Below are 20,694 nucleotides of genomic sequence, written 5' to 3'. Positions count from 1 at the left end.
ATACTCACATTGACTACTGACTGATTGTCTCCAAGTTTTCAGATCTTTATTTTTTAATTCCTTGATATGTTTAATACCTTTGTTCTGGTCTTTTATGACTGGTATTGGGTAGTCCTCAGCTAGTACAAATCTTCATATATTTATTGGGAGGTTGGCTGGTTATGAATGTAATTCGTTTTTGTAAATATCAGATGGAACTGTCCTTGTGATCTGCTGAGAGACATCCTGAAGCAGAAATTCCTATTTTACCCCTCTACTTTTAAGAATTCATTGTTATATCTGTTTTTAATGTATTGCCTGTCTTAAAATGACCAAAGATGATATTGTGGTCAGTTGTTCAATTTTATTTTAATATCATATACAAAATATCCATTCTACATTGCAACTTAATATATTTTATATAAAATCCAATGTACAGTATCTTAAATTTGTTTAAATAGTATTATAAACAGAACTTTCAGGAAGAGTCAGTCCTGGAGTGAAGCAGTCTTCTGTTAATTACAGTTCTTTTTGATATCCCTGCTGTTCAGTTAAAAATCCAGCTTATGTTCTAGAAACATCCTTACAAACTCAGATCTGGTTCCTATTACAGCAAGAATAAACTCCCAGATTTTTATTTTTTTCTTTCAACTTTGTGTTTCCCACACAGCTGGATAAAATCCAGTGCTGGGGTGTCCAATTTGAATGTCACTCGTTATCATCTGCTTCAGAGCTCATCTTCATCTGATAAAGCGTCAAGGTAATCTGTGTCAACGTATAAGAGAAATCCAGAAAACAAACTGTCTGCCCACGTTGGATCAGAAAAGAGACCATTTTGATCAGTGTAGAAGATCTCGAGCCATACTTCATCTTCTGGCTGAAGGTAGATCACCGTAGATCCAGAAGCTACGTCATGGTTGCCTGTGTTTGCATCAAATGTCTTTATCCTGTACTTCCCATTGTGGACCAGCCCAATCGCAAGATGCTTGTTTGCTAAGGTGATGTCATAAGAAAAATAATAAATCCCTGGGATGGCACAAATGAACTTCCCTGTGGAAGGGTTGTAATGCTCCCCCTCATTGAAGAGGACTTTATTGAATACAATTGGTAATCTTTCCTCTGGGTAGCTCGTGGTGATGCCAACAGAAAAGGCAGATTTCAGCACTATCTTTCCACACTTACAGACCCCTGGTGCACCAGGCTCTCCTCGGTCTCCTTTATCTCCCTTAGGTCCAGGTGGTCCAGCTGGACCTACTTCACCTTTGGCACCAGTCAATCCTCCAGGTCCTTTTTTACCAGACTGACCTTGGTCTCCTTTCTCTCCAGCTGGTCCTAACGGCCCAGTCTTTCCTCTTAAACCTTCAAAAACATTTTAAGTTAGTTAATGATTGCACATATCAACTCAATAAATGATTGTGTGGGCTACTGTGTGCCTGAACAAACAAAAAAAAGAGGGTCAGAATTTCAAAATACTCCAAAAATACTTTCAAAATCTTCTAGTAAGTTTGTGAAAAGAATGCAAGGTTGGAAGAGATGACCAGGCCTCACAGCCTGCAGGTCCTTTATTTCTATATTCCTACTTTTCTTCATATCTTGATTATACTTCGAAGAATTTTATGTAATCAGTCTATTGCTGCCTGAACTACAGGCACTGCTGATGGGAAGAACAGTGGTGTGGCTACCTATGTAGTGATGCTTGTGCCCAAATATCTCATATAGTTAGAGCATTTTTAGTGTGTACCTAAGTACCTGCTAATCTTTTACTCCTGGCTAAGGGCACAAATGAGACTGTTTATTTAACACCACACATGCTTCATTCTTCCCAAACTTTTAGCATCTGTGTGCAGGAAGGCTGTGCATTTACTTTTCTTTACACTGATGTCAGTATGTGCATATTAGACATGTCTAAAATATATCTGCATATTTTCTTTCTCTCACTATATATATATATGCATGCATCACACTTAAACCCACACAGATACATACACACATTCATCTCATACATATATATATATACACACACACACACATATGTAAGTATAACAGTGATGATGAAGGGTCTTTGTTGTGTTAGGTTACACAAATATTCAATACCTGCACTCCCTTTTTCACCTTTTTCTCCCTTCCTGCCATCTCTACCATCTCTTCCTGGAAGACCAATGCGTCCATGTGGCCCCGGGGATCCGCTGGCTCCAGGGGGACCTGCAGGGCCTGGCAAACCAGGGATGCTACATATGTATCTGGTGTAGTAATTTTCTCCTTTGAGCTGGCTTTGAAGTGGTTGCTCGCTTGTATAGATGGCAAAACTTGTAATGTACAGCAACACAAACATCCTCGCATCTGGAAAAAATACATGTGAATAAAACTATGCATATTATGACACTCCAGTCACATGCAAATGTCTCTGAATATGCAAATAAGTGTGACATTGTGATGCATTATGCACCCGTATGGGTGCAGAGCTCCATCTGGGATTTCTGCATTACCAAAATCCATGAAGGAGGCAAGGAGGAAATTCTGTCCGGTTGGAGCTTTTTCTGGTCACCATATATGTTGCTGTATGTCTCTCAAGTAAGTAGCCTCTAGACTGACACGGTGAATATCAGCTTTTTTTGGGCCAAATGTTGACACATGAAAAAAAGAAACTGAATTTTTCAATTCAAAGTCCTTTGCTTGCCTAGGTTTATTTTGTCTTTAGGCCCTACACAAGCTTTATAGAGAAAAGCCCTCTTGCTGAGGGAGTTATGTCTGTGCTAGGATGATATGCCTGTAGGAACAGTCTCTTCTAGTGAGGATAAAGCTTACACCTTCATTTAATTTTGAAATTTGCCCTTATGGTGGCAAATGAATCTCCAACTCAGATAACTGCAGCAGAAACTTGCTGAACCTGCAGAAAGGATGGCAGTAAGAAAAGGTAGCTTCAGTGCCTGGTTGGAAACAGCACAAATAACCACTTCACCCTAGTCAGTTGGATGGAATAAGGCAGCTGCCCTGCAGGGGAATGTGTGTGTGAAGGATGGAGTGTGAATGGGCTGCTAACAGGTTTTTTTAAGCCCTGTCTTATGCAATGAACTGTGTTGCAATGTCTTGCAAGAAAATTGTTTAAAGCTTTATATATAGTATTTAGTTGTTTCCATAAACTATTGAATGGAGATTAGATTTCTCTGTTCCACTGCATACTGGGATACTAAAGAAAAGTCACTGTACAAACAGTGACATGCTGAGGGGTTGCAGTACCTGATGTACAAAGGTGTCTTAATTTAGTGTTACATTAGCAGAGAGTCACTCATGGGTCAGGTGAGAATCTGCAAGTCAAGCTGTTTTTTCTAATTCCTTTGCTATCTTCTCAGAAAACTTGTGTGTGGTTTTTTGTTGGAGTTGTCCATTCCTTCAGGGATAATTTACAGCATTCAAGGAAATCAGAGTCCGCTGGTTTCTGTGGGGAGAAAAAAGAAGAAATAGAATGGGGGATTGGGAAAAATATCTGTGTGAAATGCAACCTACATTTTTTACAGTGAATCATAGAATCATTAAGGTTGGAAAAGACCTTTAAGATAAGATCATCACATCCAACCATCCACCTAGCACCATCACTATGTTCACTACTAAACCATGTCATATCCACACTTTTCTTGAACATTTCCAGGGATGGTGACTCCACCATTTCCTTGGGCATCCTGTTCCAATGCTTGACAACCCTTTCCATGAAGATATTTTTCCTAATATCCAATCTAAACCTCACCTGCTGCAACTTGACATCATTTCCTGTCATCCTCTCACCTGTTGCCTGGGAGAAGAGATTGAGTCCCACCTCGCCACAACCTTTCAGAGAGTTGTAGAGAGTGACAAGGTCTCCCTGGAGCCTCCTTTTCTCCAGGCTAAACAACCCCAGCTTGCTCAACTGCTCCTCTTGAGACAAGTTCCATACCCTTCACCAGCTCTGTTGCCCTTCTCTGGACACGCTCCAACACCTCAATGCCTTTCTTGTTGTGAGGGGTCCAAAACTGGACACAGGATTCATGGTATGGCCTCACCAGCGCTGAGCACGGGGAGACAATCACTGCCCTTATCCTGCTGGCCACAGTATTTCTGATACAAGTCAGGATGCCCTTGATGTTCTTGACCACCTTGACACACTGCTGGCTCATGGTCAGCTGCTGTCAAACAGTGCCCCCAGGTCCTTTTCCACTGGGCAGTTTTTCAGCCACTGCACCGGACTGTAGTGCTTCATGCTCTTGTTGTAATACAGGTGCAGGACTCAGCACTTTGCCATGTTTAACTTCATACTGTTGGCCTCTGCCCATCGATCCAGCCTGTCCAGATCCCTCTGCACAGCCTTCTTATCCTACAGGAGATCAGCACTCCTGCCCAGCTTAGCGTCATGTGCAAAGTGACTGAGTGTGCACTTGGTCCTCTTGTCTAGATCACCGATGAGGATATTAAACAAGGTTGACCCCAACACTGAGCACTGGAGAACACTACTGGTTACCAGATTCATTCTCAAGCTCAGAGTCAAAGAAATTGCACAGTGAATTGATCTAGAAATTGTTGTTCTCATTCCTTTCTTTGTGATACTGATTGGTAGTGACTGATTGATTTAAAACCCTAAGCCATTACATTTATTTGCAGTTCATAAGTAAATTTCAACAGGTATATGCCCTGGTCAGATCTATTCATCAGGGAAGACACTAGCTTATACATATACATGTACGTATACACAGTCTTTAAGAAGAATCTTTTCTGTTTTACAGAACAGAAAATTAGAAACTGTCTTGGTATAAGTGGTAATGCAGGAAAAAACAAGAAAATATTTTAGCTGGGGAGAAGTAAAAGATGCTCCAAAATTCTCTTCAGTGATATACATTCGGCTTTTCATATTGAGCATCTTGCATCAAATTGGCAGAAACCAAACTATTGATTTTGCCATCATTTGATAGAGCCTTACAGTACAGTCAGGCACAACAACCTCCACAAGTGGATTAGCATATGAATGCTTAACATTACAGCAGAGTAGCAAAAGATAACTCCAAGGCAGTTGTTAGCTACAAGGACAAACTTCACGGTGACGTTTGCTCTGATGTACTACTGAGCGTACACAAATAAAGCTCATGGATTGTCATATGACTTAAATCAGGGACAACAAAGCTCTCTGCAGAGAACAACTTTAAACACATAGCCAGGAGGGAACAGCTTGGGGGGAGTTCATGGTTAAGGCTGCATATGCATTTTACACAAAGCTCATGGATAAGAAGCAGACACGAGCTAAGGATCCAGGACTGAAAAAAAATCCTGCCCTTTGCCAGATGAAAGTCTGAATGAGTAGGCCAGGTGTTCACACACTGTGTTGCATGTAATCCAAGCAAAAACAGTCTCAACAACTGCTGTTTTTGCCTATGTCCAGGATCTTTTACAAATCAGAGCGAGCGCTGTCACACAGCTGCTCCTGTCACTGGCTGGCCGGTAACTTATTGATGTGTGAATCTGTCTCCAGCTCCCAGACCTCCCCTGCTGTTCCTCTCATGTGCCTACAAGAAATTAATTAGTCTGGGACATGTATTTCTGAAAAGAGCATGGGAAAAAGGTCGTTTGGGGAAGGTGAGGGTAACGGGGTTGTTGAGATAGGAATGTGCCTTAGATGCCTGGGGTGTTGTGGTTGGACAACCAATTTATGAAGGCAGCATAGAGGGGAATACACGAAGCTTTCAGCTATGGCTTGAAGAGCTTAAGGGGTGATGGCTCTGTGAAACAGAATGGTGGGACTGCAGGAAGGGGAAGAGAGCTGGAGTGGGAGATAATGGGGATAACGTTCAGGTGATGATGTTTATGGGACTGAATTTAGTGTTGGGGGGAATACAAGCTGCTTCCAACAGTGGTAGGCAACAAATGACATTCAGGAAACCAGGCATTGGGCCAGAGAATCAACACTTCTCTTGCCCTTTGACTTCAGACTCTTCCATTTCTTCATGCATAGGAGTAGTTGTTATAAAAGGAGGGGGGAAGGTGCCTTTCTGTTATTGCAGAAGTCTCTGGTAAGTGTGCATCTCCTCAGACCGAGGGAGGATGTGCAGTGTTGAACCCATGCCCCTTGTTTCCCAGTGAGTGCTCTAAAAGCACCATTGTAATGCTAAAGGTGAATAAGAACATACAGCCATGGTTTTTTTTTTTAATTTCATGTGAAATTAGGAGGCCACAATCAGAGATTTCAGTTCACATGGGCTTATGAAGTTAGAGGGTATAATAGACCTCTCAGATCACTTTCTCTGGAGTCACCTAAGTTGCACTGAAATATTTGTTGCCAGAGAGTTAACTGGTAGGCAGAAAGTGAGTCATAAATTGCACTTTTTTCTTGGCCTCTGGTTGTCCTTTTCAAAGATACAGACTTTTGACCATAAACTGGGATAGGAAACAAAGTGATTTATATCTGCCAAGTAATTTTTCTCTGGGGAAAAGCAAAATCTGAACAGTTCAATGTATTTTTCCAAATACTGAAAGCCAGAAAAACACATTCTTTACAACAATAAGAGTCATCTTCATCATAACCATCACCAAAATAATAAGAAGAATTATATGAACACAGGGTTAGAATAATGTTATTCCAAGTGTAGGAAATGGCATTTCAATAGATCTCAAATCTACTAGACAAAGCAAGAGTGCACATCAAGGCATTCACTGAAAAGTGATGGACATGATGATCAATTCCAATTAGAGAATCATAGGATGGTCTGTGTTGGAAGGGCCCTTAAAGATCAACTAGTTCCAACCTTCCTACCATGGTCAGGGACACTTTTCACTGGACCAGATTGTTCAGAGTGATTTCTGGAATACATTTTCTAAGTGAGAGTGGCTGATTCCTTTGTTCACTGTTCAAAAGGTCATCTCATTCATCTGATAGTGGAAAAACACTAAAAAGCAATTCTGGACCTAGTACCTTGTTGCAGTTAAGGTGGCAGGTCTAAAGAATCCAAAGCAGCGTGACAAGCAAGTTGAGGGAGGTGATTCTACCACTCTGGTCCACTCTAGTGAGACCCCACCTAGAGTGCTGCATCCAGCTCGGGGGTCCCCAGCACAGGAAAGACATGGACCTGTTGGAGCAGGTCCAGAGGAGGGCCACAAAGATGATCAAAGGGCTGGAGCGCCTCTCCTATGAAGACAAGCTGAGAGAGTCAGGACTTAAACAGAGCTCTTATAAGAAAGATGTCAACTGACTTTTTAGTAGGGCCTGTTGCGATAAGACGGGGGTAATGGCTTTAAACTAAAATAGGGTAGATTTAAACTAGATATAAGGAAGAAATTTTTTATAATGACCGTAGCAAAACACTGGAACAAGTTGCCCAGAGAGGTGGTGGATGGCCCATTCCTGGAAACATTCAAGACCAGGTTGGATGGTGCTCTGAGCAACATGATCTAGTTGAAGATGTCCCTGCTGATTGCTGGGGGGTTCGACTAGGTAACTTTTAAAGGTCCCTTGCAACACAAACTATTCCATGATTATATCTTCTACCTTGAAAACATACTCTGTAAGTTGCATTCCCATTGAAGCTAGGTGCTGGGCAGAGGGTCTTTAACATCAAGACATTGGGAAATCTCATTTCAGTACTGGCATAATCAGACTATGTCATTAACAGTTTTTTAAATTTAGGAATTAAGGGGTTGTAGCAAATTCCCAGTTTTGAGACTTCCTGGTATATGATCTAATCTTTCTTCCTTGTCTAACTATGCAGAGCTAATTCTAAAATTTACTAATTGGCATTGTTTTGAAACAATCCTAGAAGATTTCCCGTGAATCTATTATAAATAAAAGCTGGGACAAGGGCCAATAGCTATTAGTCACAGGTTATCCTGGCTGTGTTCTTACTTTCCTTGCTAGCTTTTAGTTCCCTTCCAATACATATGCACAACTGCTTGAGCAGTAGAAGAGGGTCTGTTTTAACTTCCTTGTGCAAGAAAATGTAGACAAGAAGTTGTGATGCTTGTGGGCTTTTTCTGTTGCAGCTCTGGCAATGGACTAGTGGTGAAGAATAAGGTAGTCTGTATATCCTCTGGCTTTCCAAAAGCAAAGGCCCATATTACCTCACATTGCTACCTTGAACACCCACTGTGAGATGTACAGACCTTCTCTGGCTCTCCTGTCCAGTAGCTGTGGCAGGAGAAACAAGGTGGAGGAGGAGGTAATAAGTTAGGATGAGAAGCAGAGGGGGACACCTTCAAAAATTCGATTGAAATCTCATTGGCTATGTCTGTCTTTTCCCTCTCAAAACATGATCCATGAAAGTCAATTGTGTCCACATGTCTGAAGGTTTCAAACCTGCCAGTCAATTTACCACCACCACTGACCTTTCTACAAAGCCTCAGAAACAGTGGATTATAGTTTGGCACACTAGACTCTGCAGTTTCTTTGCAGAGTATGATTTTTGTGCCATTTAAAATTTGAGTCTTAATTGTGGACTTTTTTCTCCCCCTTTTTTTTTTACATTTTTCATCCTCCCTCAGTTGGCTGCAGCTTTATGCATCTCCCAGCTTGTTTTGTGTTATGGCAGCTGTGCTGGACTTCAGAGTTCCACCCGTTAAGACCACACCTTACTCTAAGGAATCAAGACCACAGTTGGCCACCACCACTCTCCTTGAGTTATCTATGCAATCCAGCAATCTTCATGTGGCTTTACATTGTCTTTGCTTCCCTTGTATAAGAAGGGGAGAGTGACCTGAAAATTTTTGAGCAGTCTGAACTTTTGATTCCCAGTACTGGAATGGCTGGTGGTGCCCAAAGGAATCAGTCAGCCAGGGGGAAGGAACATTAGCTAAATATTCCTGAGAAAACAGTCTTTAAAGACCCCATTAGCAGTGTGGACATTTAAGTCTCATTTAAGTTTGTACTCAATCATGTTTGAACAGTTTCCTTCATAACTATGTTGAATGCAGTCAGATTCTTCAACTATGTCTCAAGTCTTCATGAAAAAAATGAGTGCTTATAATAAAGACCAGAAGTTCAATGTGTTTGATTTTCAAAATATCAAAGGAGTGGGAACAATTTTATATCTCAGTGTTTGACTTGAAACATAGTCTCTCTGGTTCCAGGTATTCCCATTATTTGAAAGGTTGTTTTCCCGAAAAATGCCCTAGAATCTGGTCAAGGTGTGTTGGTGAGGTAGCTTAACTCAGCTGGGGGACATTTTAACAAGAATCCTGGCAGGCAAAGCAGTTTCACTGCCAGCTGTGCCAGAACACACAAATAAATAAAACCTGATAGAATTTGTTTTGATAGAGAGCCGAGAAACAAGGCCAGTTGCTTACAGTTGGCAAGTAACATGGAGACAATAAAATGTTTGCTTGCAATGTAGTGAAAAATGGCCAGGATTTAACACTGTAAGACTCAGGATATGAGTGTCCCTCCATGTCAGGAACAAGCTCCTTTAAAAAGTTTTCTCCATTTTCTTAAAACGAGAAAAGAGCCATTAATCAGAAACTGTCTTCAGGGATGACCTACAATTTGAAGGGTTGGTTATGAATCTGAACTGGAATAAAGCATATGAAAGGATCTAAAGATGTGGATAGATGCCTACAGCAATGTGCCCCTCTCCTGTGGAGTGCCTTTCAGTTCAAGCAGGCTTCCTCTTCTTGGTTCTACAGCAGCCCTTACCGGGAAAATTTCCATCTCCTGTCTTGGATCATTTTGCTTTACCAACCTTGCAATGATAGAAGAGAAATAGAGAACAGATTGGGAAAACTATTTTGGATGTCATGAAGAGAGGAAAAACAGAAGGTGAAAAAAAAAAATTTCAGACTGCAAGGTACATGGGAACAAACAGGAAGAAAATCATAGCTTATTGCCACGAGTTATAGGGGACAGATTTCCACTGCCCTGTGCCTTGTATTCACTTGTGTTTGCACCTGGGCTTCTTAAGCAATAGTCCATAAAGAGCTACCATTGTGAGAGCAACCACTTTGCAGAGGGGTGACTGATGGGGACCAGCCAGCAAAGTGAGAACAACTTTGGGAACTTTGCTGAATATACAGCTGAGTATGTTGTAGTCCCTGGGCATGACTTGGTTCTCATCCCCGCAAGGTAAATGTCATTTATTAGGTCACAGACACTTCTGAAGATGGATTGTCCTTCACATAGTTGCTCCCTTGTTACTGCATGTTGCACCAAAGAACAATGTTCACCATTTAAGAAGATAACATGAGGAGAAGAAAGTTTCCAGACCCCCAAAGGGACACTCCTCCCCCAGCACATTGTTTTCTTCTGGAAGTTCATCAAATGATATCACCCCAGCACTGTGCCTTTCTGGGAACCCCGCAGAAAAGCAGGCATCCAGCCAGGGACTACATTCCACATCAAACTAGGAGAAGACCGAAGGAGCAATTTAAATGCTTTGGCAGGACTAAGCTGGTTCATTTTCCCCGAAAAAAGTTGGGGATGGCTCCCATAAACTTCTCCCACAGTGTAGGCTGTGATCCAGGGCAGGGAGCAGCTGTGTTCAGCTGTTCAGCTGAGTGGCAACCTCTTGTTCCTGTACTGCTGTACATGGAAGAGGATGTCTGTCCACGGCTTGACATGAGTAAATTTTTTCAAACTGCAAACGGTCATAGTTAAGTCAGCAATGTTTTTAGGTGTACAAAGGGTGCCCTTGCAACACAGCAAGCCTTTAGGTTTTCCAGGAGGAAAACTGGAAGTTTTGCCTAGCTGGGCGACACAGACCCAGGCTGTGCACACCTGACGTGGCTCAATGCCTGAGCAACCTGTAGCCATGCCAGTGCTGATAGCTTTCTTGCAGGACTACATCCACAGGACACTGCAATATCCCCTGCCCAGAATTAGCTGCAAGGTCTCCATCTTCTGACCCTCGGTGTAATGTTGGCATGTTCAAGAGCAGGAAAGATAGAGCCTCAACATGAAACTGAAGTCAAACTTAAGGGAGAGGTTGCGACCGTGAATCTAAATCTCACAGAGGTGTGAATCTGAGGTGGCCATGTCTCATCAGCACAAAAGATAAATGCATTTAAATGCTCAAGTTTTATTGTAAATCAGTGGAGCTTGAACTTCTGATAGCCTAAGGCATTTTGAAAATGGCATGAGAGCTTTGAAGCCTCGTGCTTTTCAAAATGCCACCCACACTAGCCTCTGTCCCCAGCCTCTGGGACTGCCAGGCTTTCATGTCAGCCCGGGTGGTCTCCCCCCACTCTAGATCCCTAACTTGTCAGTAAAAATCTGGCCTCAAAATCAGCATACTTTCCTGACTGTGGCTGTTCTGAGAAAAGTCCTGTTCTTGTGGAGAGAGCCTACCTCAAAGCCATTACTTCAACAGTATTACTTCCATATTTATACTGGAATAAAAAAAAAGGAGAATTTGGCCCTGTTTAGCCACATGTGTGATTGTTATGCTTAATGTCAGAATCAGGAGACTGGAGCCAGGAAGATATAAAAATAGAATGAAATTTATGTCATGTCTGCTTTTGGGTAACAGCAGGTCTTTTTGATTAAATCAAACCTTTTATTTTCAGGGAGGTTGACCTCTTTGTGAGACTGAAGGTCATGCACATTAGAAAGACAGCTCTAAACAGTTTGTAGCTGTAAAATAAAATTCCATTTAAATTCTGTGTTTTCTTACTGAAACAAAGACTTCTGTTTCCATAGAAGAGCAGAAGGGACAATGCATCCCATCTCCCATCAGAATTCACAAGAGTGCTAGCTCCACCCAAGCCCACCCTCTGGCATCCCATTGGTACCCAGCAAGCACTCACACAGGACCTGCATTTCTAGTTGATTGAGTTGATGTTCTGCAGCTTTATATCTTGTGGAGGTGTTTGTGTTGGGCAAGGTCTGGCTTCTCCCTGGGACTGTGAGTGACAGAACTTACAGGGAACTGGGTAGCAGGGCAGGATCTCACCAGCCAGAGACCATCCCATCACCCCAGCAGGGACCAGGGCAGCCTGGAGGCAGCTGGAGGCACCTTCTGCATCTGAGGCCAGACCAGGATATCAGCCTGTGGATGTGGGTCAGTTGGCCTGAAATGGGGTCCTGGACCACGGGCAAGGTAATGGGACACCCCTGGAGATGCTGGTAGAGATTTCAGGGATGTCAGTGACCTCATGGCTCTGACAGGTTGTACTTATTCAAAGAGAAAAAAACCTTTGTGATCCCAGTCTGGCAGCATGAGTCCACTCTACACATATGGAAACAACAATTTTCAGCACAAAGCATTCAAAGGTCTGTTAATACCATATGGATCCTTATGTCTCTTCTTACTGAGGCATTCACTGAGCCACATAGCCAACCTGTGTCCTTCAGAATTTTGTCTTGCTTTCATCAGTCTCCTGATGAGAACCATTTCTGTGTTGGACTGTTTAGATTTGCTGAGTCTCAGTCCAAGTTGTTTAGAGTTTAATACATTACTTCCCATGTATTGTGAAGATGCAAGTGTCAAGCTTGCTTATTTGAAAAAAATATTTGGATTGTTCTTACAACACATTGTTAAATCTAAAATCTGTTTTAAGACCTCTTTCTTTTCGAAGTAACACTGACACTAATTTTTTTCCTCTATGTTTCTGACTTGGACAATTCAGGCAGGCAGCTTTAAATCTCCAAGTAAAAACCTTGGAAGAAAAAGAAAGAATTATCTCATTTATTTGTTTTCTAATTTGTACAAACCTTGAAAGCAAAAAACTCATGCTGTTATATAGAACTCTGGAAAGTCTATGCGTCTATTCAGCTAACAGCTCTAGTCTGATATATATATATCCTAATTGCAATATATCCTGGTAAGTCTTTAAAAAGAGTCTAATAAGCATAAGATATTGAGAGGAGAGGAGAGCTTTGTATTCTTTTGTTTGACATAAATTTGTCTGACGCAAATTTGTCTGACACAAATTCACTTAGAAGAATGACAGTTTCCCTGTGATATGATAACTTCAATTTGATACACATAATCATTTGTCAGCCTGCTTCTGTACATACTGAAATCAAATGCAAATCTCTCTCTTATTAGTGGCATTTGATCAAATTCACAGAGAGGAAGAAAGAGAACAGAGCACAGAGTTTTCCTTCAGGAGATCTAATTTCTGTTCCTTGACCAGAAATGTCTATTCCATGCCAATTATTTAATCTTACATGCTTCTATTTCTTCATCAGTAAAACAAAAACATCAATAATATCAGGGATAATATTGTGAATGTAAAAGCAGGTTATTCTTTTCAGATTCTGCTTTTCTTGAGTAATTGTGAACTGCCATTTCGTATTTCAAATCAATTCTCTCATGGGAGATTAAAATGGATGAAGTCAGCATAATTCTTTCAGCTTTTTCATTACAGTGGTGATGAGGCCTAGCACCTGATAACCGGTCATTTCTGACTCTGTAACAGAAGGTGTTTTCTCACTTAAGTTCTTGCAACAATAACTGGACTGGCTTCTTTTGAAATCCATCCTATCTGGGAAGTGTTTGTTTCCTTGGGTTCCTCCAGGGAATAGCATGAAAAAGCTGCAGCTGTCAGTAGTCATGCCACTCTTCAGTAGGAAAGTCTGGCCTTTGGCTGGCAAGGAGCAGGCTTTGCCTTGATTTTGTTTTGCATGTGTGTGATGACTCAGGGTGATCTCAGAACAGTCTCCGTGGGATTTAAGCGGGCATTCCCAGATGGTCTGAAGGTCACAGAGTGTTTAGCAACCAATTTAATCTCATTTTCACTTTAATTTCCCCTGATCTCTGTCTGTCAACAAGTCCCACCTAGCCTTGAATCATGGGGTGTTAGAGTCACCCTGGGACATCCCCAGTCCAGCTGATCTTCCCCATGTTGGTTAAGATGTCCCTGTAGCAAATAGCATCGCTGGAGCCATCTGACCCAAATGCAGCAGCGTGCTGAGTTTGGTCTGCACAGCCAGCAAAGGCACATTTGGGTGGACCCCAGGCTGTGGGGCCCAGGTGGGTACCAGCTGGATTGCCCAGACACAGCATCACAGGAATAACAGGACACATAGGTGGCACACAGTCATATCCACAGGTGACACAGTCTTAGGGTGCACCTGCAGTGCAAACACACCCCAGGGTAGTGGTACTTACTGGGTTATGCCTAAGTAGGCATATTTCTTAAAAAGAAAAGGGATTATAGACAACTGTCTTCACGATTCCATAATGAGTGAATATAACTTTGCCTTATTATAGGGTCTGGAGTTTTGCTCAAGCTCCTTATTCAAGTATCTACAAACATAATTTACAATGATGACAATAAACTCAATGTTATTTTGCAGTTGCAAGTCCATGGCAGCAGTCTGCCATGAGCCTTTTTGAATTTTAAACAGTAACCTCAATTTAAATTTGTTTCTTAAGAAATTCTGGCTAGTCTGAGAGAAGCAGTATGGCAGAATCACTTCTAATGATCTGTCCTCCAAAAATTTCCTTACATAATTATTAATACAAATAAAATATATATAAAAAAGAGGAGTCATGCAGGGCTTAGAGCATATCAGCTTCAAGCTTTCATCAGGGTAAAGGGTTTTGCAATTTCCACTTTAATGGAAACCTACAGAGATTCAGAACATATTGACTTGCAAATAAAGTTGAAAATACATAAAACATGGAGAAGCTTTCTCTTGCCTTGGTTAAAATGACCTTTCCTTTCAGTGATAAAACCATTTAAGTTTTATGGCATTGAATCAAGATATAAAACTGAAAAAAATTATTATAATTTAAAGCCTTTCAGATCAGTTCAGGCAGCTGCTTTTCCCTCAGCCAGGGTATAATTTCATCACAGATAAATATGTGTATATGTGCACGTGTGTGTGCACATCTTTACATTTACCAGCCAAAGGAGTCTCGTTTTCACTTAGCTTTTCTTCAAGGCCCTGGAGCATGGTGGATACATTTTATGTCAAAGATATTATTAGAGATTTTTTTTCTATTTGACTTTGACTGATGGAGTTAATTTTCTTTAATACAGATCTATTCTCTGATGGCCTGAATTAACGATGTACTTAGATTTGTTTCTAGCTGATAAACAGTAAGCCTGAATGTAATAAGCTGGTTTTATCTTTGTTATAGGTAGCTTCATTGGGCATTGCAGAAAGTTCTGTTCTGATATGTGTGATTTTGTTTACTGCTTAAAATACACATTATGTCTTGAACAGGATAACTGCAATTGAAAACTCTTCTATGCTCAAAAGTCATGTCTTTCCTGCTTAGAATCCTCCCTTTCTCACTGTGAGACTGATTTCTCATGAGGCTTCTGTTTTTCCTCTGTCTTTGGGAAAGTTTAAATATATGTATGTGCAAATATATATATATGTATACACACTGTAAAGTTGAAAAAATAAGTTTCATGAATTTATTAGCTCATGGGAGAAAACACCAAAACACTTCATTTGGAGACAATTTTGTTGGCATAGCTTCTCTTTTATAGTTTGTATTTATTCTACTTATTTTGTTAATGCAGGAAACTAGGTCTCTGCAGAAGTTCAAAAGCCACTCCTGTTCCTTCTCAGTAAAATTAATTGGTGTCCCAACTTGTTCTCTTGGGACAATTATGAAATCATCCATAACAGTCATTTCATTATGTCTCTATTTTGGGATCAATGTTACATATGAAGGATTCTGGTAAATATGACCAAAAGCACTTCTAGCCCTGCACCCTCACTCTTGGGCAGTGTCCTGTAGCAGGCTCTTGTGCTCTTCACAATGATGTGGGAACTGCAGCAATGCTTGCCAGGAGGTTATCTTCCTGGTTCCAGTGCCCTGCAACTGAGGTCTTCCGAATTGGAAATATTTTCTGAGTCCTTGCTTTCTTGCCAACCTTGCTGGACTCTTTATCCGTAAACTTGGAAAGAATTTAAACTCTGGCTTTTCACAACATTTCTTATAATTAGTAAATTTGTTATATTAATTATGCACAGCATGCATTTGTCTCCCTTAAACCTTTTTGTCTCCCTTAAATCTTTTTAGCTAATAATTTAGTTTGATTCCTTCTATTTCTTGCTTTATAAGGGACAGTGATTAATCTGCTCATTAGTATGTTATCTTTCTCGGAAAAGCAGTAACATTTTGATGGCCACAGATTTTTCTTTGTTGAATATTATAAATTTACAATTAAAAACTCCAGTGGTTATATGGTCCACTAAATTGTAAGAGCCATCCACTCTTCTGTAGGGTATTAACATTAGTAAGCAAGATTCTGAATGGCACACAAGAACAGTTATCATGTTATGTCCTCAGGTCAGCATAAACCCATCATCTCTAACAAGAATGCAGTACAGCTGCAAAAACTGCAGCTGCCTGTCATTGTGTTATCTGGCCTCTGCCCATTGTAGTGATTGTCATTCTGCTAGACTTAAAAGCCAAGGAAACTAGTAAAAAGTAAACATAATGTTTTTCTAGGAGACATTGGCAGCTTTTAGAGGAAGAAAAAAAGCCTTTTGAATTCATCAAAGCTGCATAAACTCTCATGTGTTTGCTACAGACAACTCAAAGGACAGTCTTTCAAATACTCTATAAAATACTGCTTTCCTTGGCACACATTTAACAAAACAATCATGTTTTCTTAATACAGATGTGTCTCATTATTATTCATAATCAAGTTTGTTTATTTATCTGTTTTAACCTCAGACTGTCAGACTGTGCAGGCTCTTGCTTTACTCTCCATGAGTAGCCAGCTCTACGCAGCAGTGTCACTGATGAAGGCATGTCCTCCCAGCCACAGCTCTGGCTGGGTTACAGGGTGATGACATTTGCCATTCCTTGTCAGAGTGTTTTCCCTCCTCCTCCTGTGCCTGCCAGCACAGAACTCCCCTATCCTCACTGGGCTCCTGACATAGCTGAGTTCTCTTCCCAGCAACGGGAGCCCAAAAGTCAAAATCTGTTCTGCTCCTAATGGACATATAAGACCCTTTTTTCCTTTGTTCCCTGTCTGTTGGTTGTCCTGTGGGTTTTTCAGTTTAATTGCCAGAGAGTGAGGCTGGAGGTGAAGGGAAAGGAGAGATACAACAGCATTCAAAGCCCAGGGGAAGGCTGAGCCACCCTAGTGCATCTCTATATCTCCCTCTAGATTGCCACGATGTCCACAGGGGACAGAAAGGGGTACCAGTCTAAAGAGCTGTGTGGTGGCAGGGAGGTGGCAATATGAAGGGTTGTTTCCTCTGCATGATGCTACAGCTGATTGAGTTGGAAAAAGGCTGGGAAAAGCCTTTAAATGGAAATCTAAACACGGACCTTGTTTATCCTGCCAGAAGTAGAGACTTTGTTGTTGTGAATGTTGAAGCTGTGGTGAGCCTAGATGTCATAATCACCTCTCCCTGGCAGTAAGCCAGCAGTTAGAGAGGAGGGACCTGTTGAAAGGCCGTGGGGGTGTAGGGCATAGTTGCGAGCCCCACTCACTGTCACTGTCTTCTCTTCAATTGTGGGCTTTTGAAGACTAGTCCTCTCTTTTGGGCCCTGGAAACTGAGATGCTGTGCAGGTGGTACCACTTGTGCAGAAGTAATGGCAGCCAAAACAGCCTCCTCTCCAGGGACCCTCAGCTGTGGAGAGAGGGCAGCAATGACTCACCCTTGCAAATTAGCAAACATAGTGGGTTTGGCAAAAACAAGGGTCCCGTTAACCAAAGAGTTTGTTCTGGTTTGGAGTTTCATCTCTTAGCTATGGGCTTCCTTTTTTCTATAGTTTTTTAAACCCGTCATGTTTCTGCCTTTTTGACGGGTGCTGCAGTGAGGCCTGGGGAGAGCCAGGGCCTCTGCAGCTCATTCCATGTCCAAAGGCACGAAGAGCTGGAGGCAGACAGGCAGCCAAGGTCTGCTGTGTGTAGTGGATGGTATAGACACAATACTGCTGCTGTTTACAGATGCTCAGCTTCCTTTTAATATCTCAGAGGAAATAGTGAATGTAGCCAGAGATTGTGCAAGTCTCCCTGTGGTAAACAAAAGGGGAGCTTGTGCACTTGGAAGAATTATATGCGTTCCGAGAGTGGGAAGTGGACAGGATCATATGGGGAGCAGCAGAACATGGCTGAGGCTCCTCAGCCTTCTCACCTGCAATAGCAGCTAAAATTACAGTGGGCAGAGGCCAAATGGAGGCTTTGTGCAGCATTCCTCTTACCCGTCAACTTGTACAACTTCCCAGAAACAGCAGACAGCTCACGAACCCTGAGACCTCCCTGTCTGATTGTCTACATGCCTGTTTACCATCCTGGTCTAGTCTGAATACCAGGAAAAGGCCAAGGGCACATGAAGTCCAATCTGACCATTTAATGAGTTACCAATACTATTCCCTCTGTAAAAAAAAACAGAAATTTTTTGAAGGGCATCTGTTCCCTTCAGCTTATTGGTTGCTTCTTGCTGTGGCCTGTCTGATCTTTATCCAGTTGGATAAAGCAGCTCCAGCATATCAGGGGTTTTCATTGCTCATGGTCTTCCCTCCTTCTGATTTACTTTTATTGCAGCCTAAAACTTGTAAACCTTTGACTCTTATTTACAAATAGACAGCCTGGATAACATTAGGAAATATAAACAGTGTTCTCCTTGAAAATCCTATTGTAAATACAGATTTGTAAAGACCAATTTTATCTCTATCATCTGAAACTAGTTAAAACTCCAATTGTTTTTCTTAAAAAGGATTTTAGCAAGGCATAGTAAGTAAGAGGTACATTAAAATAATGTAAACTGTAGACTTTTATTAAGAGTTTAGAAAAAATCTATTAGAGACCTGCATTATCTGCAGACTCCAAATGGTACTGAAACGGCAATGGTGCTCTCAGTTGTCATAGATGATTTTGTTTTTGTTTTAAGCTGTATGATATCTAATGTTTATGCACAAAACTTGCATTGGTTTATCTTCAAATAATTTGGCTGGATAAATGCCAGATCCTTAGAGGAAATTCTAATTCATCTAGAATCAATCCATTTATTTTTATCTGGCCTAAGCTGGCAGAAGGAGTTATATAAACTAAGGATATAGTTAGTCTCTTGCTGCAGAAACGTGTGTAGCTATTTAAAATGTAACTATCCCTCTGCAGTTTGTTGCTGCTGTTCTGCTTTGGCTCCCTTTGCTTGTAGATTTGCCACTTCTATAGGCTGTTTAATCCATTCAACACTGCGTTAAATTACGTGAGGAGCATCTACATGCTTTGCTATCCAGTACTGTTGTGTAGGGGAACATAAGAGCCAGAAGGATAAGGGAAGGTTTCCCATGCAGTAAATGACCAGGGTGTGGTACAGTGTAAACCTTTCCTGAACTCATTGGACCCACTGAAATCACCCATTTGAGCTGAGACAGTGGACTTTGCATGGCTGCAGGAACACATTCCTCCCACTGCCTCTTCTGCAGCTGTGGCCATGCTGGGCAGGAGATCCCAGGTGGCAACTTCATAAACAACCTCATCAGGATTCATTAGACATACTTGTCAAAAGTTTAAGATTCTAGCATGGCTGATGCATCCTCCTTTCCTTCTGGCCACTTTGCAACTGGGGCAGGTGAAAATGATTTTTATCCATCACTGTTGTTTGCAAGGTGAATGGGAGCCAAAGCGCTAAAAGTATCCAGATGGGTGCTTGTGCTGGTCTAATTTAATCAGTTTTGAAACATCTCTTTAGGCTGTGGGCAGATGTTCTATTTGTAGAGAGCTGTGCCAGATGAAGATTACAAGCCACACTGCTGGAGGTTATTGCCCTCGCAGCTCTGCTGGCACAGCCATCCCAGATCCTCTTCAGCCTAAAGAGGGTGCAGACATGCATGTCAGGTGATGGCTGGAGACATCACTACCTGCCTGCCCATGCTGTCTTCCCTGGCACACAGTCTGAAGCGCTCCGAAGTGTGTCTCCTGGCCTCTTTCAGTCAAAATGAACCAGGTTGGCCTGTCCAGTGGGAATAAGAGAGCTCTTGTTGCTTTGGTTCGTTGTGCCTGGCAGGAAGTGGGGGAGCCCTAACTAGCACAGTGGACAAGCTTGGGTCGACACAGCTGAATCTGCACAAGGCCATCTATTTGCAGCCCTCCTATGCTGGGGTGGGAGCAGGATTTCTCGCTGCTGCAATCATGATGGGTGGCCTCTGGGTGAGGAGTTTTGGAGTGTGGCGGGGACTCGATGTCTTTGGACTGCTCGTTTACCAAGGACTTGGCATTGGCTTGAGCTGGGGCCGCAGGGATGCTGAAGGATTGTCAAAGGCAGTCCAATCCAAACACGGAAGCTTTTCTCATCAAGCTGTTATATTTTTACCAAATGTGTTAATGTGTGTACAGACAAAGTATGACACAATGTTGACCAAGTCTGGTGAGCTGCTTAGCTTCACTTGGCCAGTACTATCTTAGCAGATGGTATTAAACTTTCTATGTAACACTAAGGTCAGTTGTGACAAATGAACATGCTTTTTGTATCTTAAACCCTATCAGCATTGGGAACTATCATGTTTATTCTCATGACTATTCTCAGCTAAAATGTTTTAGCTTAGGAGCACCTTAAATCCCTTATGAAATCACTTATGTGGCCATGACCTTAGCTATCGAGCTGACCAATTTCAGGCATACTAAATTTCTGGTTTCTTCTTGGTGTTCAGCAATTTGCTTATTTTTAAAAAAGGCAGGTGGTGCTGTTTCAAATAAAAAGTAGGAAAAATATCACTATTGCTGATATTGCTCTCTGGCTTTCCTTAACTCTCCAAGACAGTTTTTAATTAAGCATATATGATGCAGTCTTTCCTTACTGCCCTTGCTAGGGGAATATTTCTTTTGATTGTGCTTTTAAAGTTTGG

At 41.7% G+C, this 20,694-nt stretch overlaps 1 protein-coding gene across 2 annotated transcripts in view; it reads right to left on the bottom strand.

Annotated features, from left to right (window-relative positions):
• Positions 1–323: 323 nt before the first annotated feature.
• The window catches only part of C1QTNF7 (C1q and TNF related 7), a 50,539-nt gene continuing 30,168 nt past the window's right edge, over positions 324–20,694 (bottom strand). For both annotated transcript variants that reach the window (XM_018077406.2, XM_008930355.3), the window contains exons 2-4: positions 3,217–3,415; positions 2,074–2,319; positions 324–1,338 (exon numbers count right to left, since the gene is read on the bottom strand). In XM_018077406.2, the coding sequence (XP_017932895.1) occupies positions 707–1,338; positions 2,074–2,311 (870 nt within the window). In that variant the 5' untranslated portion in view covers positions 2,312–2,319; positions 3,217–3,415 and the 3' untranslated portion in view covers positions 324–706. The remainder of the gene's footprint in view (positions 1,339–2,073; positions 2,320–3,216; positions 3,416–20,694) is intronic.

The sequence above is a fragment of the Manacus vitellinus genome, unplaced genomic scaffold, assembly GCF_001715985.3.
Source record: "Manacus vitellinus isolate BGI_N305 unplaced genomic scaffold, ASM171598v3 scaffold_0_pilon, whole genome shotgun sequence".
Classification (NCBI taxonomy): domain Eukaryota; kingdom Metazoa; phylum Chordata; class Aves; order Passeriformes; family Pipridae; genus Manacus; species Manacus vitellinus.
Note: the sequence above shows the minus strand (reverse complement) of the source record. Positions and strands in the feature narration are given on the sequence as shown.